This window comes from Colletotrichum jinshuiense, chromosome 1 (assembly GCF_051148585.1).
Source record: "Colletotrichum jinshuiense chromosome 1, complete sequence".
Classification (NCBI taxonomy): domain Eukaryota; kingdom Fungi; phylum Ascomycota; class Sordariomycetes; order Glomerellales; family Glomerellaceae; genus Colletotrichum; species Colletotrichum jinshuiense.
In genome coordinates, this window is record NC_139302.1 from 5568472 (window position 1) to 5587595 (window position 19124).

The following is a 19124-nucleotide window of genomic DNA, read 5'->3' on the forward strand; positions in this document are numbered from 1 at the left end:
TACACGGATGCCCGGCCAGTCCATCGCTCATCTATTGGCCTTGGGCTACGTGTTTGGTTGTCGGGACCCACGCCTTCCTGCCTCCCTTGGGACACTGATCTTCTTTGGACCGTACTGTCTCAAACTGGTCTTTCGTGAGCAATGTCCGTCGTCGCAAACCTCATAGGGGAACCTTCCGCCTCAGCTAGACATATTGCAATCAGGAGAAACAACCGCCATGACATGTTTTCGACGATGTGGTCTGCAGGGAAATGCAATGTGTCTAATGCTACCACACGAACCGCAGCACTGGGCAATCAATGCACGCGCCAGATAACTTTTACCCTAGACTTTCCAGGGATGAGGAAGGCTGTAGCATCCGTGCCATCGCAGCACTGCCGGAAACAATAGAATCCAAGAATCCACCCTGAAAGAGGATCGCGGCACAGGGCATCGCTACCATCCTCTCCCGACACACGTTGATCAAATCGACAGATTTTTGTCGGTCCACTCACTGCGCTGGGCAAACTGCAATCACGTGCCACAAAAGTTACACATGGGCACGCCTTGGCGAATTTCCGCATAGTACACCGGCTGAGGAAACATGGGCAACGATGTCGCATTCACTCGGCAAGTCAAAGGTGAGACCTGCGCAAGCTGCATTCTATCTGCATGCACCAGACGTCTCATCCGTGCAAAAGCAATGGCCTCGACATACTTATTATGGCATCAATATGGAAATGAGAAATCCCACCATGGTTGCCGTTGGCGACAATGCGCGTGCCCCCGGACATTAGTAGCACGCTTCCTCTGGAGAAATCAAATGCAAGGCTTTTGATTGGATCAATCTAGGCCCTACAGCACCTGGGTGTCCCTGGTCGCCTAGGCGGTCTGCATAGGCGAACATGCTTTCTCAACGTCGTTCAGAAATTATCCAGCCCTGCGCTCGAAACGGCTTCATCATGTCATCAGGGATGGCAACGAAGAATCATTTTTCGAGACTTCGAGTCAATAAACCGACAAGGGGGGATGGCGTCTCGCATTTCAGCTCCGTCGTCGACGGGTGGCCATCTGCCTTCATCACTCTATGGGGTCAGTTGACGGCTCGGGAGTCTGAACCCTTTGTTAGCTATCGTACCCTCAGCCAGACATTACGGATACGGCTGCTGGAGATTCAACAAAGAGCCAAAGCATACGTCGCTCGACCCAGCTCGTTTACGACGCACAGCACAGCTTTGCGCACGCTGCTGGATGAAAATCCCCCTACCGTTTGTTTAAGTCGGGTAGGTTATTACCAACACTCACAAGATGGTTCCCCTCAGGACCTCAGTTTTCTCAACACCAAAACTTGGAAGGACTTGCATAGCCGTACTTGATCGCGAGTCAGATCTCAGGATGAAGTTTGACGAACCAAAAGAGTAAAAAGCTGAAAGGGAACCAATCTTTGCAACTCGGTGTGCATTCATTCTCCTGACTTGGCCAATCAAACGACCTCGATTCGACCAGACACACAGCCGGTCGCCCCGGTTGGTCATAGCGGCACCCTGGCGTGGGATATTAGAGGCACACAGTGCATCGTCAGCCGAGGACGATTTCCCGAACCAGGAAAGGGAGCGGCCCCCCCTTGAACAGGGTGTCTCTGGCACTGCCTCGTGTTGAACACACGCGTGGGCCGCCGCCACAACCCTGGGCCTCTCCGGCGAAGAATCTCGAGACTCCATAAGCACGCAGGACGTGATACACTGAGAAATTCTTAGGTGCAGCCACCTGACGGAGATATTTTTACAAGGGAATCGGGCTGGCGATCTGTCCTTCCTCTTTTAGGTGGCAGCAAGGTGATTGACTCAACCCAGCGGGCTCAACGTTGAGGTATTAAAAAGAAAAGAATTTTTTGTTACTCGCGACACGGAGAAAACTCGCGGTCTCCTGTTGATGGAGAAAGCACCGAGCCGAGGGCATACAGCGCCAACACCCGGGCTGGTTCTTGGGCTCAAGCCATCTCGGTCTTCCCAAGCACCGCCACCTGTTCTATGAATATCTCGGCCTCTTGACTGCGCCATAAACTGACTACGACATTACGGGGGGATCTGGACCCTGAAAATGGAGTCTCACGAGGACAGACAGCTGGCCTGGCACACGGAGAAGGAAAGGTTCACGCTGGGTGCTCTGGAACTCGTGACAACACATCCCCCGTCCGTGGCCGTTTGTCCTCACCGTCAACACTACCAAAAACGCCGAGCCTTCATCGTCTGGCCCCAAGCCCTGAGTATCAGAACCCGGGATTCCCGTGGTATGGTACACCAAAACAGCACCAACAAATAGCCCACGAGATTTTTCAAGGCCCACAGATGCAGAAAACACGCGAAGACTAAAGTGGTCTTCCATGTTCTCTGGACTTGTGCCTGGCCAAGGGTCCAACTCCACCTACTATCTCTAGCGGGTGGCAGGAAGGCAAGCAGGGCAGCAGTGCTCCGCCAAGTGGGTTCTCGACCTGGGCCAGCCGAGAAGCTATCGAGTCGACCTCTTGAAATTTCGGGTCGATTTTTTACAGCCTTCTGCTTTTTATTGGGGACAGAGGGGTTCCCCTCTTTTTAGCATGCGAAAGCCACCGTTGTTGATCGGATTACCTGCAGATTGGGGCCATTGGGCACCTTCACCGCAACCAAGTTCGAGGGGAACCCTGGCGGGACATGGCGAGAGCCCCAACCCGATGAGATGCCCGTCGCGGTCAAGGACCCATTACAATACTACGTCCAGACGACGAAACCTCCTGATCCATGGGTGCATTCTACCATGGACATGCCAACCGCAATTGCCGACGACACGGATGCGATGACCAGCCATGGGAAACCCTTCGACATGGCCGATGGGCTCTGTATCATTAGGACTGACCGACTCGAATGAGGAACCACCGACCGGAAAGGAAAATATCAAGTCTCGTCCGAACCTCTATTGGCTTAGAATGAAATGCAGGTCAACGACAAATTTTCGGAGTCTGACAAGAAAAAAAAGCCACCCCAGAGTTGGTTAGGGGTGAATTTTCTGCTCTCCGTGGGCTGATCATACTTCACCTCGTCATGATTGACAGCCGATCTTCTCACAGATATCCCTTTCTTGACCAGACTTCCTCGACATTCGCCGAGAAAAGGCCTGGTCGTCTACGGCGAGTCTTGCTCCAGCCAATGACGTTACCTGTCAGGCACAACCGTTGCTTTGTCATGGCCATCTCCCACCTGAAAGGGCGGCTTAGCTAGTCTTCCGGCTAGCACCATGGCAGCTCGCTCGTTCGCGTCCCGTGTGCCTTCCAGCCGCCCAGTAAATGCACGAACGGGCGGGCCTGATGTACCTACATGATTCGACGGCTGGCCTACCAAGGCCGTGGCATGTCTGCATACGACGTGCAGCTACCACCCCCCTTCCTTTCGACGCCCGATGGTTCCGCGTCGCCAAATGCATCTATCCTCGGGACCTCTCACGAGGGTCCCCTATTAGTTGGGGTCGGTTTACCAAATGTTAGGTTGTCTTGCAGTTCACACATCCCGTACCCAACCCCGTCAGGCGGTGTGGGGGCGTTCTCATCCTGTTGGACGTTTGGTGACGGGATTCGACATCTGGAAAACCCCCTTCTGTAGACAGGCTTGCCGCCAGCCTTGCCATGCCTAGTACCAAAGATGCCCAGGTTTGACAGTGTGTCACCGCATGCATCGATCGCGGCACAAACATCTAGCCTACTAGTGGTGATGGGCTCTACAGATGGCCACCCCATTCAACTTCATGTCGTAATTGGAGAGTCACAAGAAATCACAAGAAACCGCTCAATCTGACCAGCCGTCGATGACTTGCTGTAGCCTTCTCCTCGCAACCCCGCAGAGATACGTGGGACATTGGAACTCTAGGTGCCAATCTTTCGACGCCCTTCCAACCTCCCCTGCCGCAGAACATCACAGCCATAACGTCTCAAGTCCCGGCCGACTGCTTAGAAATGCCATTTATGGGAAGACGGGCGGCCACTGACTGGCCGGGCCTCTGGAACCGGTGGAGCGGACGGGTGTGCACCGCTGTCCCAGTGGAGATGGTTGGGAAAAATGCCGCTCCTTCGAACCAGCGAGTGTAGCAGCAGGCCAGTCGTTGCAGCCTGCAAGCAAAGCCCGCGATGGGGCGGCGGCGCGTCGGCGGCTACGAAGAAGATCCAAACAGAGGCCCAGGAAGCATGTCATGGACGGGTCGGGGAGGAGCCATCGGCCCCCCAAGGTTGCTCACCTTGTTCCGCATAACCATCCCTAATCGGGACAACCGGCGTTGAGCAGAATGCATCACCACCCATCACTCTTTCGGTACTGGACTGCTGGCGCATCCCTCTTGACGTAGTCTTGTTCGCCACAGCACAGCCTGTGACCCCTCCATCCGTCAAAGGAACAACCCCCCCCCCCTTCCAAACTTTTCCCCCATCCCCCACACAGGGAACGCACTGAAGTCACAACTGCAAGCATGAGAGGGTCAGCCAAGACTTCCGGAGCCAAATGACAACGGGCTGGAAGATGCACGTCCGATCACTTCCTCGCCCACATGATTACGTCGACGGCTCCATGGCCCTCAAGTCGGCGTTAGTCCCTAAGGAGCCGGCCCTGCTAATGTTCCGCCACCACTGCCACCATTTCCACTAACACGGGTAACACCAGCCCTTTTCGGCGGTGTCACGCCGGTTGCCGGAGGGGGGTTCCCCACACGGCGCCGCCGCCGATGCGCTGGGTAAACTCGGCCACGCGCGTCTTGCTTCAGTGACCCCAACAGGGCACGCGCCTGCTAGAGTGCTTGCAGTAGTGCCTTGCTTTGGCGGAAGAAGGCGGTGATGGACGGGGAATAGGCTCGCGATCCCCTCCCCCTCCATTCCCCAATTATGTCTGGTAAAGGGTTGCGATGTGATGCGTTTGGAGTGCCTTAGCCCCCGTCCTTCTCTTCTGCCATGCGCGTCAAGAAAGCCAGTCAGTCATACGGCTGACTACCTGGCAAGCATCCCATTTGACCGCCGTCTACAAACCCGTTCGCCTGCGGGACTTTCTTGTCTCCCTGCATCGCAGGAAGCTGAGCGCTGAGTCGGCGAACGAGCAGCGGAACATGCCCTCTGATCCGTCCGTCACTACCCGACAGGCTGCGATCCCATCGCCACCCAAACGTCAACAGCCAGCCCATCATCGTCACTCCCGCCTTTGTTCCCTCTGCCTTCCCTTCCCGTCCCGTCCAAGCGCTTACTACCTGCCTATAGAGGCATACACGTACCTTGCAACGGGGTCCTCCTGTCTCCTGCTGCCTACGGGCAGCCATCGTGTCAAACAAAGATGTGTCCGGCCTCTGCTGGGTTGGGATTGTGACTCCCCCAGCGTATCCGGACGGGCATTGGTAGACCACGCGATGGACTGACTGCTCTGGCTGTCATTGCAGCCACCGTAGGGCCCACACGTCTCTCGTCCTCCTACTGCCTTCTGCCGAAAGGAAGCTACCGTTAGGCTGTCCGCCACGCCTCTCCTACGCCCGCGCCAAACCAGAAATGGCCGAACGCGTACCGAGGTGCAAGGCCATCCGGCCGGGCCTGGTTCGGTCTCCTGGCCGCCCGTTTGAAATCCCTCCTGCGGCTGGCGCTGGATGACACATGCAGCACGACTCGTCCTGCCTTTGGTAGCGACATGCAGGCGGTGAGGAAGGACCTGCGTGACCCAACATACATGTCGGCGGACCGTTGTATTGCGCCTTCTGGGGTGCGCCAGCTCAGCCTTCGGCCGATGCTAGATAACTACTTCACCTCTCCTGCGATTTTCTCTGCCTTTTCCTCCTAGACACAAGTGTCTCGGGAGCCGCAAGCGCGCAGAAAAGCTGGAGAAGGGGCACGCCTTGTCACCCCCAGAATATGCCGACTAGCGGCGGGATACAGCAATGCTCGGGCTTTTTCCTCCTACCCTGCCCTGCCCTGCCCTTGCCCTGCCCTCCGCGCCGCGTCCTGCACCGGTCAGCGGCGGCGAGGCGCGTGATGTTGCACACCCACGCTCACGCACGCTTGGAGGGGGGAGTGAGACGAGCGGAGGGTTGTCTGGTGGTTGTAATGCGTTTGTAGTCCGGTTTATGTGCTGGGATTGGGACTTGGGCCCCGGCTTGCTGGTGGCTGCCGTGTCCATTGTCCCGATGACTACGGCTTACCCGCCCCCCTTTTCAATGGGTCGCCGGATCTTACCGTTGGGTTGGTGGACGTCCACGGTCACGTTTCTATGGATACTGTATTTGGGGGGATGCGGGTGACTAAGCTAGTAATGGCGGCTTTACGCTACGTCCCAATCGTCAGAGTGTTGTGAGCGGTGAGTGAGTGAGTGATTGGGCGAGTAGTGAGTGTGAAGGCAAGGTCGAATTAGAGTTCTTTTGGCTTCTTGCGATGCTGCGGTTCTGCTCCAGGAAGTTGTCGCTTCGTAGTGCTACAGTTGAGGCAGGTTGCGATCTCTTGCTGACAATGGTGTTTTGAGGTGGTCACCGCCAGCGACGTGACGCGCAGATTACCCATGTCGACTGTTTAAAGCATGCGTGCCGTCGTCGACATGCGTCGGTTCATGCCGGGGGTCCATGGAAACGTGTCCGGCGTTGACACATGGAAATAAAACAAAAACGGCGTGGTTTGGAACAAGTATATCCCAGACGCTGCTGGACCGCGCAAAGAAAGATTGGACGCTCTTTCCGCTCCCTCCCTCTCATTCTTCCCTCCGAGGGTTCTCCGAAGTCTTGGACCGGTTTCAATCATGGCATATCGTTTTGCTCTGGCCGCGATAGAGCCCTTGCTTCGGGAACGAAATCCGAAGCTGGGACAGTTGCGTCGGGACTGAGCGCGCAGGTTTTGTTCGGGGGAAGAACGGGGGAGGGAGGGTATTGTTCAACCTTTGTGGTTGGAAAAATATCATTCATCATACGGCCAGCCGCGCCGTGTTGTTTCTTACGGGGGGGCTTCATGGCACGGCCTACTATCGTTTCCCCCCGGGAGTCCTGTGTGATATCTCCGTGTCTTTAAGTGGAAAGTAGCTCGAGTTGAGTACAGGAGAGGCGGACGGGGGGAAAAGCAGCGTCCCATCAGCAGTAAAAGAAACAAAATAAAAACAAAACACACATCCCACGTCTTTACTCTCACCTGAATGGAATTTCGGTCCGATGAGGAAACCGGACGTTTTGTTCCCCTTCCCGCTCAAAACACCTGTCGCGGGCAAAGATGCCCAAGAAGGAAGGGAGAGATGACGACTCAACTCTCTAGTGACGTCGCGAGCCCTGGGGCCCTGGAGCCCTGTAGGGGACTTCCGGCACGATGAAAACTGTAAACTCCCGTGGCTGCTGCATCATGCGCGGGCGCACGCCGTAGGCAGCAGGCCCTCGTCTTCGGACGTTTTCCTGATGCCTGGTGTGGGCTTTGACCCCCGGGGCGAGGATTGGGGGCATGGTACGGAGCGCTCCCTCCAAGCAGTTGAAAAGAGAAACGCGAAGCTTTGGTCATCCCGTCGGAGGAGAGACAGTTGTAGGCGGGCCGCCCCAGGGGAGTTGAAGAGCGCACGGAGGCATGGCCGTGCGATCGGAGAGCCGTCCTCACCTCCCGCGATCTTCTTTTTGAAGGGGAGGAGAGGGGGGGGGGTGTGGTGGATTAAGGTTTTTTTATGCCTGGGCGTTTTGCGACACAAGGAAGCAGTTGAGAAAACATCCGTGGAAGAGGAATCACGCCACGGAAGGGTTTTGGGGGCGAGGGAGATATATGAGGTTGACAGCTCCTTCGATGCGATATGTTGGGATGAACTCGGACCAGGCCGAGGGATAGTGAGAGAGTGACGCTGGAGTTGTCCGGGGCATGTGGGAACGGGTTGCGATTTGTTGCCTGCTCTAACGGTTTCGTTCCGGGATAGGGATGTGCCGTCGACGAGAGCAGGCGGATGCTGCTTCGCGGAGGCGTCTTATCCTTTCCGCGACCGCGAGGGCCGGGTAATACAAGTGTAGCATAGCTCTCCACGGGTATCAGGCCGTCCTACATTTGCTGGTGGGTAAGACGCCGGTTGGGGAAAGCAGCAACGAGCCGTTCACTACATGAAAGTTCCGTAGATCCTGCTCATCGAAATATACGTCTAGCTTCAGGCACGTCAACTATTTATTGCGGAGTAGTCGTCAACAAAGACCGTATTTAGCGTGATATTGCAGTTTTGCCATGTTCTTGCAGGGCGTCTTGACGTCGCCCAAGCTCAATGCTAGGATAGGGAGTATGTCTTTCGCCAGAGAGGGCATCAGTATGTCGTGGGCGCGGCCTGCCGGTATCTTGAAAGCAACAGGTTGAAGAGAAACGGGAAGAAACTCTTGCACAGACGAGCTGTTATTTGATGCTGTTTCAAGTTTTGAGTCCGATTTCAGAGTTGCTTTCAAAAGTAATAATCTATTCTCAATTTGATTATAAATAAATATATTTATATAATGTTGGCAAAAATAATGTAGTAGATAGGCTCTACTTGATGTATATAGTTCTTCCGAGTGAAGGCGAGAGAAGGCCAAAGGTTGATGTAATCTGTATCGATATTCTGTTGCTAATAGTGTCCCTTTGAGTTTATCATCTCGTCTTCCGGGGGGAACGGGAGGCCCAGTACTAGCTGGGAGGGATGGTGACGGGCAATGGAGATTCTGGCGAGTAGATGTTTGTGCGCCACGAGATCGTACATTGAACGAGGTATAGCGGGCGTTCAGTCCTGCTCGTTCCGTCCAGTTCCTAGACCTTGTCTTGTCGTCTGCTGGTTCGTGTCTGTGTAAGAGGGGATATGACCTGGCGTGAATGTGCTCAAGGTGGACCGATTTTAACAATTTTTTTAAAGAGTCCGCGGACTTGGGATATTCATAGGCAGGCCTCGAATCAGGAAGATTCTCCCGAGACATATTGCTCTGGGCCAGATCAATATATTGCAGGCTCCAGTCCACCTCGGGAGGAAGGTGTGCCACCATTGATTGAAAATGTAAGACTGAAGCCAGTGAGAAACGAACATGTCCAGAGTCTGCGGTCCATGATTTAAAACACCGCGTCATCGTCGATATACCCACCAAAGGCAACACCTCTCGTCGGTGGCAAAGTAGCCGTGCTTTCCAGTAACATTGCCCTCGCTTCGTTTTTGAACCAGGCACTCGGATGGATAATGGTGTTCAGACATGGACCATGGCCACAAACCGTGACACCTTCGCATCGTATTTCAACGAGAACGAGGGGCAGAATGGTGGACATGGAAGACGAGAACACCGGCTTCTACGTGCTCAACATGGTCGCCACAGTCTGTGGATCGCACCGAAGGACCTGGCCGACGAAATCACGCGTGCGTAGCAGGCAAGGGACAAGTACAGAGCCAAAAGCCCGCCATTCCCAGCCGGAAGCCGGCGTGGATAAGATTGTATGGCTGCGGCAGCCACCTGGAGCAGATATCTTGCTTGAGAGGAACCATATAGATTTTTACCTAGCTTCCACGTAGTAGTCGTGTTTAGAACCGCCGTCATCGTTCTACAAACGTTCGCGGATAACGCTGCCGGCTGCATTGATTTGCAACCCCTCATCCGCCGGCAGCCTGGGCAAGAGCAGAGCCGGATACTTGCCAGTGAGAATGAAACGATAAGCCGGCCTTTGGGGAATCATTAGGATGCTACAGGGTGAACAGGGCAGGTCAGATGTCCGAGGCGCAACCTCCTCCACCACTTCCTCCTCCTCCCCTTCCAAGGCGCAAAACCCCAACGGGATCAACCGTCCGTCGCAGGACCACCTTGGCACCCAGGCCAGGGCGGGAACCGCGTGCGCCAACAAAGACACCGAACGCTTCGCGACTTCAAGAGGTGGAAGCTGTTGGGGCCTCATGCAACTTGGGCAGTGCGCGTTGCCCCCCTTGGGTCGACGCCCACAGGCGACAAGCCACCAGACCCGCGAGGACAGGCGAGCACGGAAAGGGGCCAAGGGGGAGAGAGCAAAAGAAAAAAAAAGGGCTGCGAGATGTTTGGGCTACGCCTTGATTTGGGGCCATTTCGTGAATCGTGCTAGTCCTACATATACAGCTCATTCTCCTCCTCAAACCAAGAGGCCCCCTCCCTCCTCCCTTCCCTCCCTTATCTCAGCCCCCATATTCTGGTCTCCATGGTTCTGTTGATCTTCTTTTCGGTTATTGTTGATGTTGTTGTTGTTATTCGAGAGGGACCCCCTTCTTAATATCAGGGGGGAGGGAGGAACGAACCCACACGGCAGAAAATATTACCAGGATAGCAAAGCAGCAGTATTAACATCCCAACATCGGCAGCAAAAAGAACAAAACAGAGAAAAAAAAAAGAAGAAAAAGCCCAAGAAGCATGTTTGTCCGCCATCTTCCAGTTTCCTGTAAACCCCCTTCCCCTTTCCCTTAAAACGCCGGGCCAACGAAAACCCACAGATTCCCCGTTCAACCCCCCTTTGATGAATTCGTCACACCTTGATGCAGTCCTGCCACCCTCCCCTTCTCTCTCTACTCGCAACCGTAATTCTCCGGCTTGACCGTGTTGCCGTGAAAGCCTGGCTTGACCACCATTTCGGGCTCCGGCTTGACCTCTTTCCAAAAACACTCGGGCTTCGTCGTCGTCTTGCCCAGGTGCTCCGGCTTGGCCGTCTTGCCGTTGTACTCGGGCTTGGCGCCGGCCAGGTCGTAAAACTCGGGCTTGATCTCCGCCCCGTGGCCGCACTCGCCGGTCCTTGCGCCGCAGAAATTGCAGCCGCGCTCGGTGTAGGTCGACTCGAAGCGGCCGCTGGGCGTGCCGTACATGCCGTGCATAGCAAACACCTCCTTCTAAGAGTGCTTGCCCTGCGGCACGATCGCCTTGTCGATCTGCAGGTTGCCCCGCGCCATCTTGTTCTTCTCGTCGCCGAAGCGCGACTCGAACTCGCGCTGGTCGGATTGGTGCCTCTCGAGGGACTCGCGGCACTCGGCGGGCAAGAGGGCCTTGAGGTCGTCGCCGATGGCCAGGATGCCGTTGAACGGCTTCAGGAAGTCGGGGACTTCGGCTGGCCGCCGTCCTGCGGATTGGACGCCCGCGCGCGGCGTTTCGTAGACGATGTCGATGACGTTGAAGTTGCGCTGGACTGCCGATGGCACCGTAGGGAAAGCGCTGGCGGGGTCGCTGGTGTCTCCAGGGGTGACGACCTCAACTCGCGCGCGGGTGGGCTGCGTGTTGACCGGTCGCTGCATCATGTTGGTGTGGATATCATACGCGCCATGACGCAAGGTTGCCATGCGGATGGCGTTAATACGACTGTTGAATTCGCTGTACATTTTGTCAGCCTGTAATGTAGTCCTTCTGTCCGGGTCAGTCCTTACCTAGCAGCACGGGCATGCTCCAACTGCCAGTTGGTATCGTTGACGTTGACCCTCTTCTTCTTGACCTCGGTGAGGCCGGCGAGAGGGTCCAATGCCGCCGGCGTCTGGTTGGTGTGGTAGACGGCGCTGGCACCGAACCACGCGACGTACTGGTTGCTGTTGTAGGGCTGGTTGGGGTCGAAGACGTCGGAGGGATCCGCAATGTCCCCCTCGACGACGCCGGCCGCACGCGCCTCGGCAACGCGGTAGTCGTCGACGATGTTCCGGCCGCCGACGATGATCCTTGCGCCGAACTCGACGAACACGGATCGCGCGGTGACGATTCCGATGGCACGGCCCTTGTACGAGTGGGGAATGATATTCCGCTCGATCATGTCCATCTTCTCGTCGTCGCTCACGATGATCTTGTAGAGCTTCGGGTGCTTGTTGAAGAACAGGTAACTGTCGCGGAAACCGACGCATCGGGCGGGCTCCGTCGACAACATGTACTGCCGGTCGCCGCGATCCTTGACCGTGAACGTTCGGCAACGATACTGTCTGCCGCCCTGGAGGTTGCCAAACTTGTCCACCTTGGTCTCGCCCTCCGCGTCCTCTGGCAGGACGCACTCGTCGTCGACAATGTCGACCTCTGTGCCCTCCTTGTCGATCACCTGCTTGAGCTTAGGGGGCGCCTGGCCGGGCGCTGGGCGGCGACCACCGCGGCCGCGCCATCCACCGCGACCCCTCCGTCTCGGGGTGTCGGCTTCGGATGCGGGCACGGTGATCATGTTGTCCCAACCGGGCGGCTTGTTCTTTGGGGGCCGTCCAAGGCGCTTGCGGCGGATAACGGGCTCGGTAGGAGGGGTTGGTTCTTTGGCCGAGGGCTCGGACTCCTCTGCCTCGTCGTTCGCGGGCTCTTCCTCGGCGTCATCATCGCCTCCGTCCTCGCCGGAATCGTTTGCCTTCTCATCTTCCTCCTCCTCCTCCTCCTCGTCGTCTTCCTCGGGTTGGGCCTCGTGCTCGGGCTCGGATTCAACAGCTTCGGGTACGGGCTCGTCGTCGTCAATGCCTTCAAAGGCTCTGGGCGTGCTTTCTAAAAAAACGAAGACACAGGGTTAGAATAATGCTGATGCGCAGACCTTTTCCCTCTCCGGAGGTATCGCGAGATGAAGGTGAGTTGCTCGAGGGGTAGCTGTCGAGGAGGGGCACAGAAGGGGCGGAAGGAATCCGAACCCGGACGGACGCTGTTGGGATCGCGACCCCGAAAGGACCTGATTTCATCACGTAGACGTCGATACCGCAGCTTGCGCCGGAGGTTGCGGCAAGCGACCAATCCCTCAACGCAGCACCAAGAGCAGACAACAAGGGACAGGACGAGAAAAAAAAGCTTCTACTTACGGAGCGCAGCAGAGGCGCGCTTGGCTGCTGCCCTGCCTGACCGAGAACGACGTCCTGACATTGTGTGAGGCGACGGATCCTAGAGGCTTTGCGCTTGGTGGTGAGGTGGAATTGCGGCTTTGTCAATGCTAGTCGCAGGTTCGCGGGTGTGCAAGGCTGAATGGCGGAACGGCGCTGGTCGAGATGGAGTCGCGACGCGAGACAAGGCTCGGGGTGCCCATGGATGGGAAAAAATAATTGGGGTCTGTCACGCCTGTTTGATTGGTTCAGAAACACCGTCTGTGCTTTGGCCTCACACGGTCTATTTCTACTGTCCAACCGCCTTCATCTTCATTGATGGGCTGTTGGTTACGTGAGCCAGGCAATTCATTATTCATCAATCACCAAACACATTCAAAGTCACCTCGAAGGAAAGCAAGCAAAATTTGTCACATGGAGCCATGAGCCGAGGGATATTGTAATTCTTCCTGTCTATGCTATGTATCCTCTTGGCGCAATAAAACCAAGGTGCAATCTGGGGAATACTTGCTAAGATTATGCAATTAAGCCGCCCCAGTCCCAGAATCCCAATCCTCACCAAGCAAGCAAGCAAGCAAACATGTCCGTTCGTGATCGACCCTCCTTGCTCTGATCTTCCAAGAGCTGTGAGACTGCGCCATTCCAGGCGACTGAAACCGATCCGCGATCCGTGACAACAGGCACAGGGAAACCACCCCTAAACGCCCGGGAAAAGATGGAATACCGCATTCGCGGTTACCTATAAAGCATTGCAGCCCGCTGCACGAGGCCCTGCAAGGTGTGGCATCGACACCATACAGTCCTGCTTCTGCTGAGCGGACGCGCACATCGTCGCCAGGCCGACATCCTCAAACTCCGTCTTGAAGGTGATCTCCTCCGCCAATCCGTTGATGTGAGAGCAACGCGTGAAATGGCAGTTGAAAGAACAACCGGAGATCTTCTAGTTGACCGGAAGACCATCGATAGCCTTCTGGTCGGCGCCCCACTCCTTCTCGATCAGTCTATCGCGGGCCTGGTACAAGAACCGGTAGGCCGTCTTGATCGTGCCATCACTCACACCAGCGACGGAGGCGATCTCCTTGGAGGTCCTCACCTCCTTCATGAGGTGAGACGCCATGTAAATACAGGCGGCGGCCACTGACAAGGGCGAACGACCGGCCAGCTCCGAGACGCTCGACGTCTTGCGCGCAAGCGCACGGGAGACGTTCTCGATCTTCTGTGCGTTGCGGAAGTTGAGGTTGGAGCAGAAACGGGTGCAGAGGTCCTCGGCACTGGTGGAGGCACTGGCCTTGTAGCCATCCAGGTTGGAGAGAGATCCGGCACCACGGGGGTTCTCCTCCTTGATCTTCTGCAAGAACGACTCGAGCTGCTTGAAGACTCTGCCAATCTCCTTCTTGCTGACGTGCGTGACTTGGAAGATCTCACGGAAGGTTCGGCCGACGCCCGTCTGACGGCAGGCGATGAAGATACAACCAGCGATGACAGCCTCCTGCGGCTTGCCCTTCATGAAGTTGTGGTCATACGTGAGCTTGAAAATGTGCTTGGCAGCGTCGGAGACGTTCTTGCCCAAGTTGATACTATCGCAGAAGGCACCAATCTCCTTGTAGGCCTGCATAAGCGACTTACTAGCCTTGTCGTTCTGGGACTTGTTCTGCAGCCGAGCAAGCTGTTTGGAGTCCCTACCATCGCCAAAGGCAATGGTGGTCTCGAGCTGGGAGCCGTTGAGCAGGGGGTTGACCGCGTCACCGACACGGGAGGGGTCATCATTGCCCTGGTCATCGTTGGCAAAGGTACGCCATTCGGAGCGGGTGTCGATGATCCGCTCACCGACGACTAGGCCGCAGGAGCCACAGACCATGTCGCCGGAAGAGAATTCCTCGACAAGGTTGGGCGGGTATTCTTTGCACTCGGGACACATGACAACCATGTTGAGGTCATCTCTAAAGCCCTCGGGATTGCCATTCTCGTCTGTCGCGGCACCATTGGGGCCGAGCATCTTGGGCTTGTACGGCTTGGCCGTGTAGATGTTGTTGATTTCGTCGAAAACTTTGCGACGACGCTTCAGTTCCTTCCTTCTTCGCCGGAGTTCTTTTCGCTTATTGACCACAGCCTTGTAGGTTATGGATTCTTCCTTAACCGTGTTGTTCGTTTGCGTCCAGAGGAGATCAGTAGCAAGCTGAACAAAGAGCGGCGAATGCAGCTTGGCGGTGTTTGGGCGACGTCTACTTCGACCAAATGAAGGATCGTCTCGAGGGACGATGCAAAGAACTGCTTCGGAATCGAGGATGGGTTCTCGATCCCGCGCCGGGCAGTAGGCGGAAAGGATACAGATGGAGGATCCTCAGGCGGCTGATCGCTTTTTCTTGATGAACGGAGAAGGCTCGTTCAGCGGGAAGTGGCGAAGGCGCTTTGTGGATACCCTAAGAACGCAAAGAAAAAAAGGTGAGCCATGACTTCCTGACTTGCAGCAGGACTATCCTCTCTCACCAGTAAGGCGACTGTGAAGCAGTCGCAAGGGACGGGGGAGAGGAGGGGACGAGGAGACGAGAGAGAGAGAGATAGATGAGGCTCTGTTGCTGCCTGCCAACCGATTCTACCAGTGAAGGCGTCCGAGAGTGGCGAACAAAGACTCGAGTACCAGATCGCGGAGCAGTCGGCTCGAAGGTCGTGTGCAACGGTCGCAAGGTGCTCAGAAAAGCGATGCGACGGCTTTCGAGGTTCGTTGCGGCGGGATGCAGACGATCTTCGTGAGGCGAGCGAGTGACGTGGAGTGGGTTGTAGGGGGAAAAGGTCGAAGCTGAGTTTCGGATTGGGGACGCAGGACTTTGAGTTGAGCCTGAGTTGGGGCGGCCTAGCGGAGGTGGGCGGCGGCGAGATGACTCAGCAGAGCCGGCGCCGAACCACAAGTGTTTTTTCTTTGGTCCACCGAATGTTCCAGCCCGCCGAGGAAGGTGAAGCTGACTCCCATCATTCTTTCCTAGACGGCGGGAAGGTAAGAGACGGTCACCGAAGAATGACGCAATCGGTTTGCAATGCTTAGCAAGTATGTGGAAAAAAGTTCTCGAGGTATATTCTAGTCTTGGGTATCAATACAAATGAAAGAATGGTAAGGAAGGTAGGTACAAGGTATTCATCATGACAGGACGCTCCAGGCCTGTCTGCCCCCGCCCAAAAAAAGCAGCCACGCCGCCGTAACCAGCCCCAAAGCCCGGGGTTATCTGGTTCGTTCCGGTATATATGTAAAAAAAGAAAAAAGAGGAGAAGAAAAGAGCGCTTTCTTGATCTTATAAACAACCCCCCGCCTGGCATTTTCTTCATGAAAAATGCACAGGGACATCTGACGGCTTCGGAAGCCGCGCCATCAGCCGCGGGATCTCTTCCATTGGCGGGCCGTATACCGCCGGCGCGGGTGGAGGCGTGGGCTTCTTGACCAGCGGCGTCCGGCTCGGCGACGGGGTCCTCGACTGCGGGGGCGGCGGGACCTCGATCTCCACGCCGGGATGGGGTTCGGCGAAGTGGTGCCGCGTAGACGAGGCCGACGACGAGGCCTCCGAGATGGACCTCGTCCGGCGGCTGGCGGGCGACCACTCGTGCGAGTGGCGGCGCTGGTGGTCGTCCTGGTCGTGCTGCTGCAGCAGGAACTGGGCGTGCTCGAGGGGCGGCTCGGGCATGTTGCTGAGCCGCCGCGCGGCGGGGTCGAAGTCCTCGCAGCTGTTGCTCCGCGAAGGCGTGCGGCCGGCGAGCGACTTGCGGATCATGATGGCGCGCTGCAGCTCCTCCTCCTCGAGGCGCTCGAGGGCGCTCAGCTTGCGCCGGCGCGCGAACTCCTTGCGGGTGAGGTACGGGTCCCGCTTGCAGGCGTCGCGGAACTGGGCGTTCTTCTTGCGGTCAAAGATGTAGAAGATGGCGGCCGACATGATGGCTGAGCCGCAGAGGGCGATGATGATGATGAGGATGGTCGTGGTGTTAGTCGCCGAGGTGGGTTCGTTGTTGCCGGGCGTGCCGCCGAGGTCGTTGCTCGCATCTGCTGGTGTCGGCGCCGGTGTTTGTGTTTGTGTTATTGTTGCTGCTGCTGTTGATGCTGCTGATGCTGCTGCTCGTCTGACGATTCTGCTGGGGGTGGCAGGTGCCATTCTTCTTGATGGTATTTATGTTGACGTGCGCCGACCAAATTTGTTTGTTGACAGCAGGCTAGAACAAGTGGTGGACCGCCCGCCTGGTCGTGAGTTCGGGGTAACAGGAGTGTGCAGCTTTGGTGAGATGATGGTGCCGTGTTAGTGTAGTGCCGGCGCCGGTCCCCGGTGGTGCTGCCAGGTGGGACGGGTAGGGTGGGGTGGAGAGGGGGGTGGTGGTTTAGTGAGATTCCGGACGACTGCACCCAAGCGAGAGTATCACCATGTCGTTGTGGGTGTCTGCTCGAGCTTGGTCAATGACGAACGGAGTGGTTCTGTGCTTGGCCTTGAGAGTCCGTGTGTGGAATGCCATTTTGGAGGAGGGACGAGAGAGGCCTTTATTACGTGGCCGGGCTCCCAAGCGGCCGAGGAGAGAGCTTCAGAGTTTCATTGCTGCATGGGGAAGCCAGGCAAAGCAGGAGCACGAGCAGAATGCGCAAGCACTGCAAGGCAGAGAGTGGCCTGGCCCGCTTCCTTCGCGTCTTGGCCTCCCAACTGTGCTGGGAGTGTGCATATCGAAGGCGTGGTGGGCATGGCATGGCATGGCATGGCATAGCATGGTATGGAGAATCAAACAAAAGAAAAAGAGGGACGTTTGGGAATAGCAGCCGCAGGGCGGGCGCGCATTTGGTCCCTCGTCCATGGGTATCCGTTGCACGCACGCCGTCGAGGCGGCTATTATTGGCTGCGTCCTCGCTTTGCGCCCCCATGTTCCGCAACGCAGGGCACCGATCCGCCCGGCCGGCCGCGGGGAGTTCGAGGGTGGTGCCTGGAGGGGAGGCGGATGGATAGACTGCCTCTTTGGTCCCTCTGGCAAGGCCAACAACGACGTTTGCGGGAGAAAGGGCGATGCTTACTGTCTCGTCCTCGTCGACACGAACTTCGCCTGCCGTTCCCTGTTGCGGAAGTGCTCGCCCGTCTGCTGTCTGCCTGGCCCGGCCCTGTGAGGGCGACGGTTGATCTGCGCTGCGTTGGGGATTGTGGCTGTCGACCTGCACTTGCAGAGCGCTGCGCGAGAAGGTTACACTTGAGTGGCGGCCAAGGGCCTGAAGCCGAACTTAGACTCTGAACCCACCCCACGTGCAGGTTGATGTCCTAGAATGCCTCACTCGGGTTAGCCCACGCTCGACGACTAACCCGCACTGATCGGACAGACCCTAACGCCCTATCAGGGCTCGGCGTTGCTGGACGAACACGCTGAGAAGCTTCCCTCCATGCTGTGATCAGCTAAGGACCCGCGAGGCGGAGCTGGGCCCCGGTCGATGCGGCCCCGTTCGTTAGCTGGTGGGGCCCTAGCCCGCATCCCCCCATCTTCCCGTCCTGTACCCTGCTGCTGCTGCAGGGAGGTGGCATTCATGGCGACGATGGTCCAACTTGAGCTTGAGCAAGGAATGCAAAGAATGCAAACTCGACGTCTTGGTACGGAAAGTCGGCCTGTCTGCCATCTGCAGCGTCCGGATCTGGCCATCCCCCCTACCACAACGAGGGGGAGGAAAATTTGTGTCATGGTTGCTTTGTCTTTGTTTCTGCACCCCCCTCTTCCATCCTCGCTCAACGTCCCTGCTAGCCTCTTGCCTCTTGCTGCTTGCACAAAGGATCATCATCAAGCATCGCGACAAGATGGCTTGGACTGCCCCAGTAACGGCTCAAAGACAGGACGGCCTCAGTTGGTCTCGATCGATCTATTTTGCTCGAGCTGAGAATCCATGGCTTTTCCCCCCCTCCCCCTCGCAACCTCGAGGCTTTTGGGAATTCCCCTCTCCATAACAAACCAGAGCGCATTGTTCGCCCTCACGCACCTCCCTTGTCCTGTGCGTGCGTGCGCCGTTTCAACGGCCTGCATGTTTTTCCTCTTGTTTTTATTAATTTATTTTGCGTCCGAGATGCCCCTAAGGAGCGCTCTGAAGAGAGGAGGGGAAGGGAAACAAAGTTCACCCAACCCAACCGTCTCTTCCTCCCGCCGCCGCTTCCATCCGTATCCATCCTCGGCCGCGCTCGTGGGTGAGTGGGTATGACGGGCGCGCAGGCGGCAGGAGGTGGTATTTACTGACCCGTCGTCTTATTTTTGGGAACTGAATAGAGCTTTAACCGGCTTCGGATTGCCGCTGTGCCGCATCTGTCTCTCAGTGTCTCTTGGGGTGCGCCGGGCTGTGAAGGGAATGCGCCGTGCCGGGGGGGGGGAGTGGGGGGGTGAGGGAGATCATGCCGACTGGCT

The 19124-nt window shown here is 56.8% G+C and overlaps 3 protein-coding genes across 3 annotated transcripts; all 3 read right to left on the reverse strand.

Moving 5' to 3' along the window:
- Positions 1-10496: 10496 nt before the first annotated feature.
- Positions 10497-10799, reverse strand: EsH8_I_001449 (uncharacterized protein; the record flags this gene model as incomplete). The annotated part of the gene is made up of 1 exon (XM_083268862.1): positions 10497-10799. One exon carries the CDS (start codon positions 10797-10799, stop codon positions 10497-10499), a length of 303 nt encoding a protein of 100 aa, XP_083119300.1.
- A 15-nt stretch (positions 10800-10814) lies between these two features.
- Positions 10815-12780, reverse strand: EsH8_I_001450 (chromatin remodelling complex Rsc7/Swp82 subunit-domain-containing protein; the record flags this gene model as incomplete). The annotated part of the gene is made up of 3 exons (XM_083268863.1): positions 10815-11289; positions 11343-12414; positions 12720-12780. The coding sequence occupies 3 exons, from the start codon at positions 12778-12780 to the stop codon at positions 10815-10817; spliced, it is 1608 nt and encodes a 535-aa protein (XP_083119301.1).
- An 897-nt stretch (positions 12781-13677) lies between these two features.
- Positions 13678-16870, reverse strand: EsH8_I_001451 (transcription factor SUA7; the record flags this gene model as incomplete). The annotated part of the gene is made up of 2 exons (XM_083268864.1): positions 13678-14959; positions 16080-16870. 2 exons carry the CDS (start codon positions 16868-16870, stop codon positions 13678-13680), a joined length of 2073 nt encoding a protein of 690 aa, XP_083119302.1.
- Positions 16871-19124: the final 2254 nt, after the last annotated feature.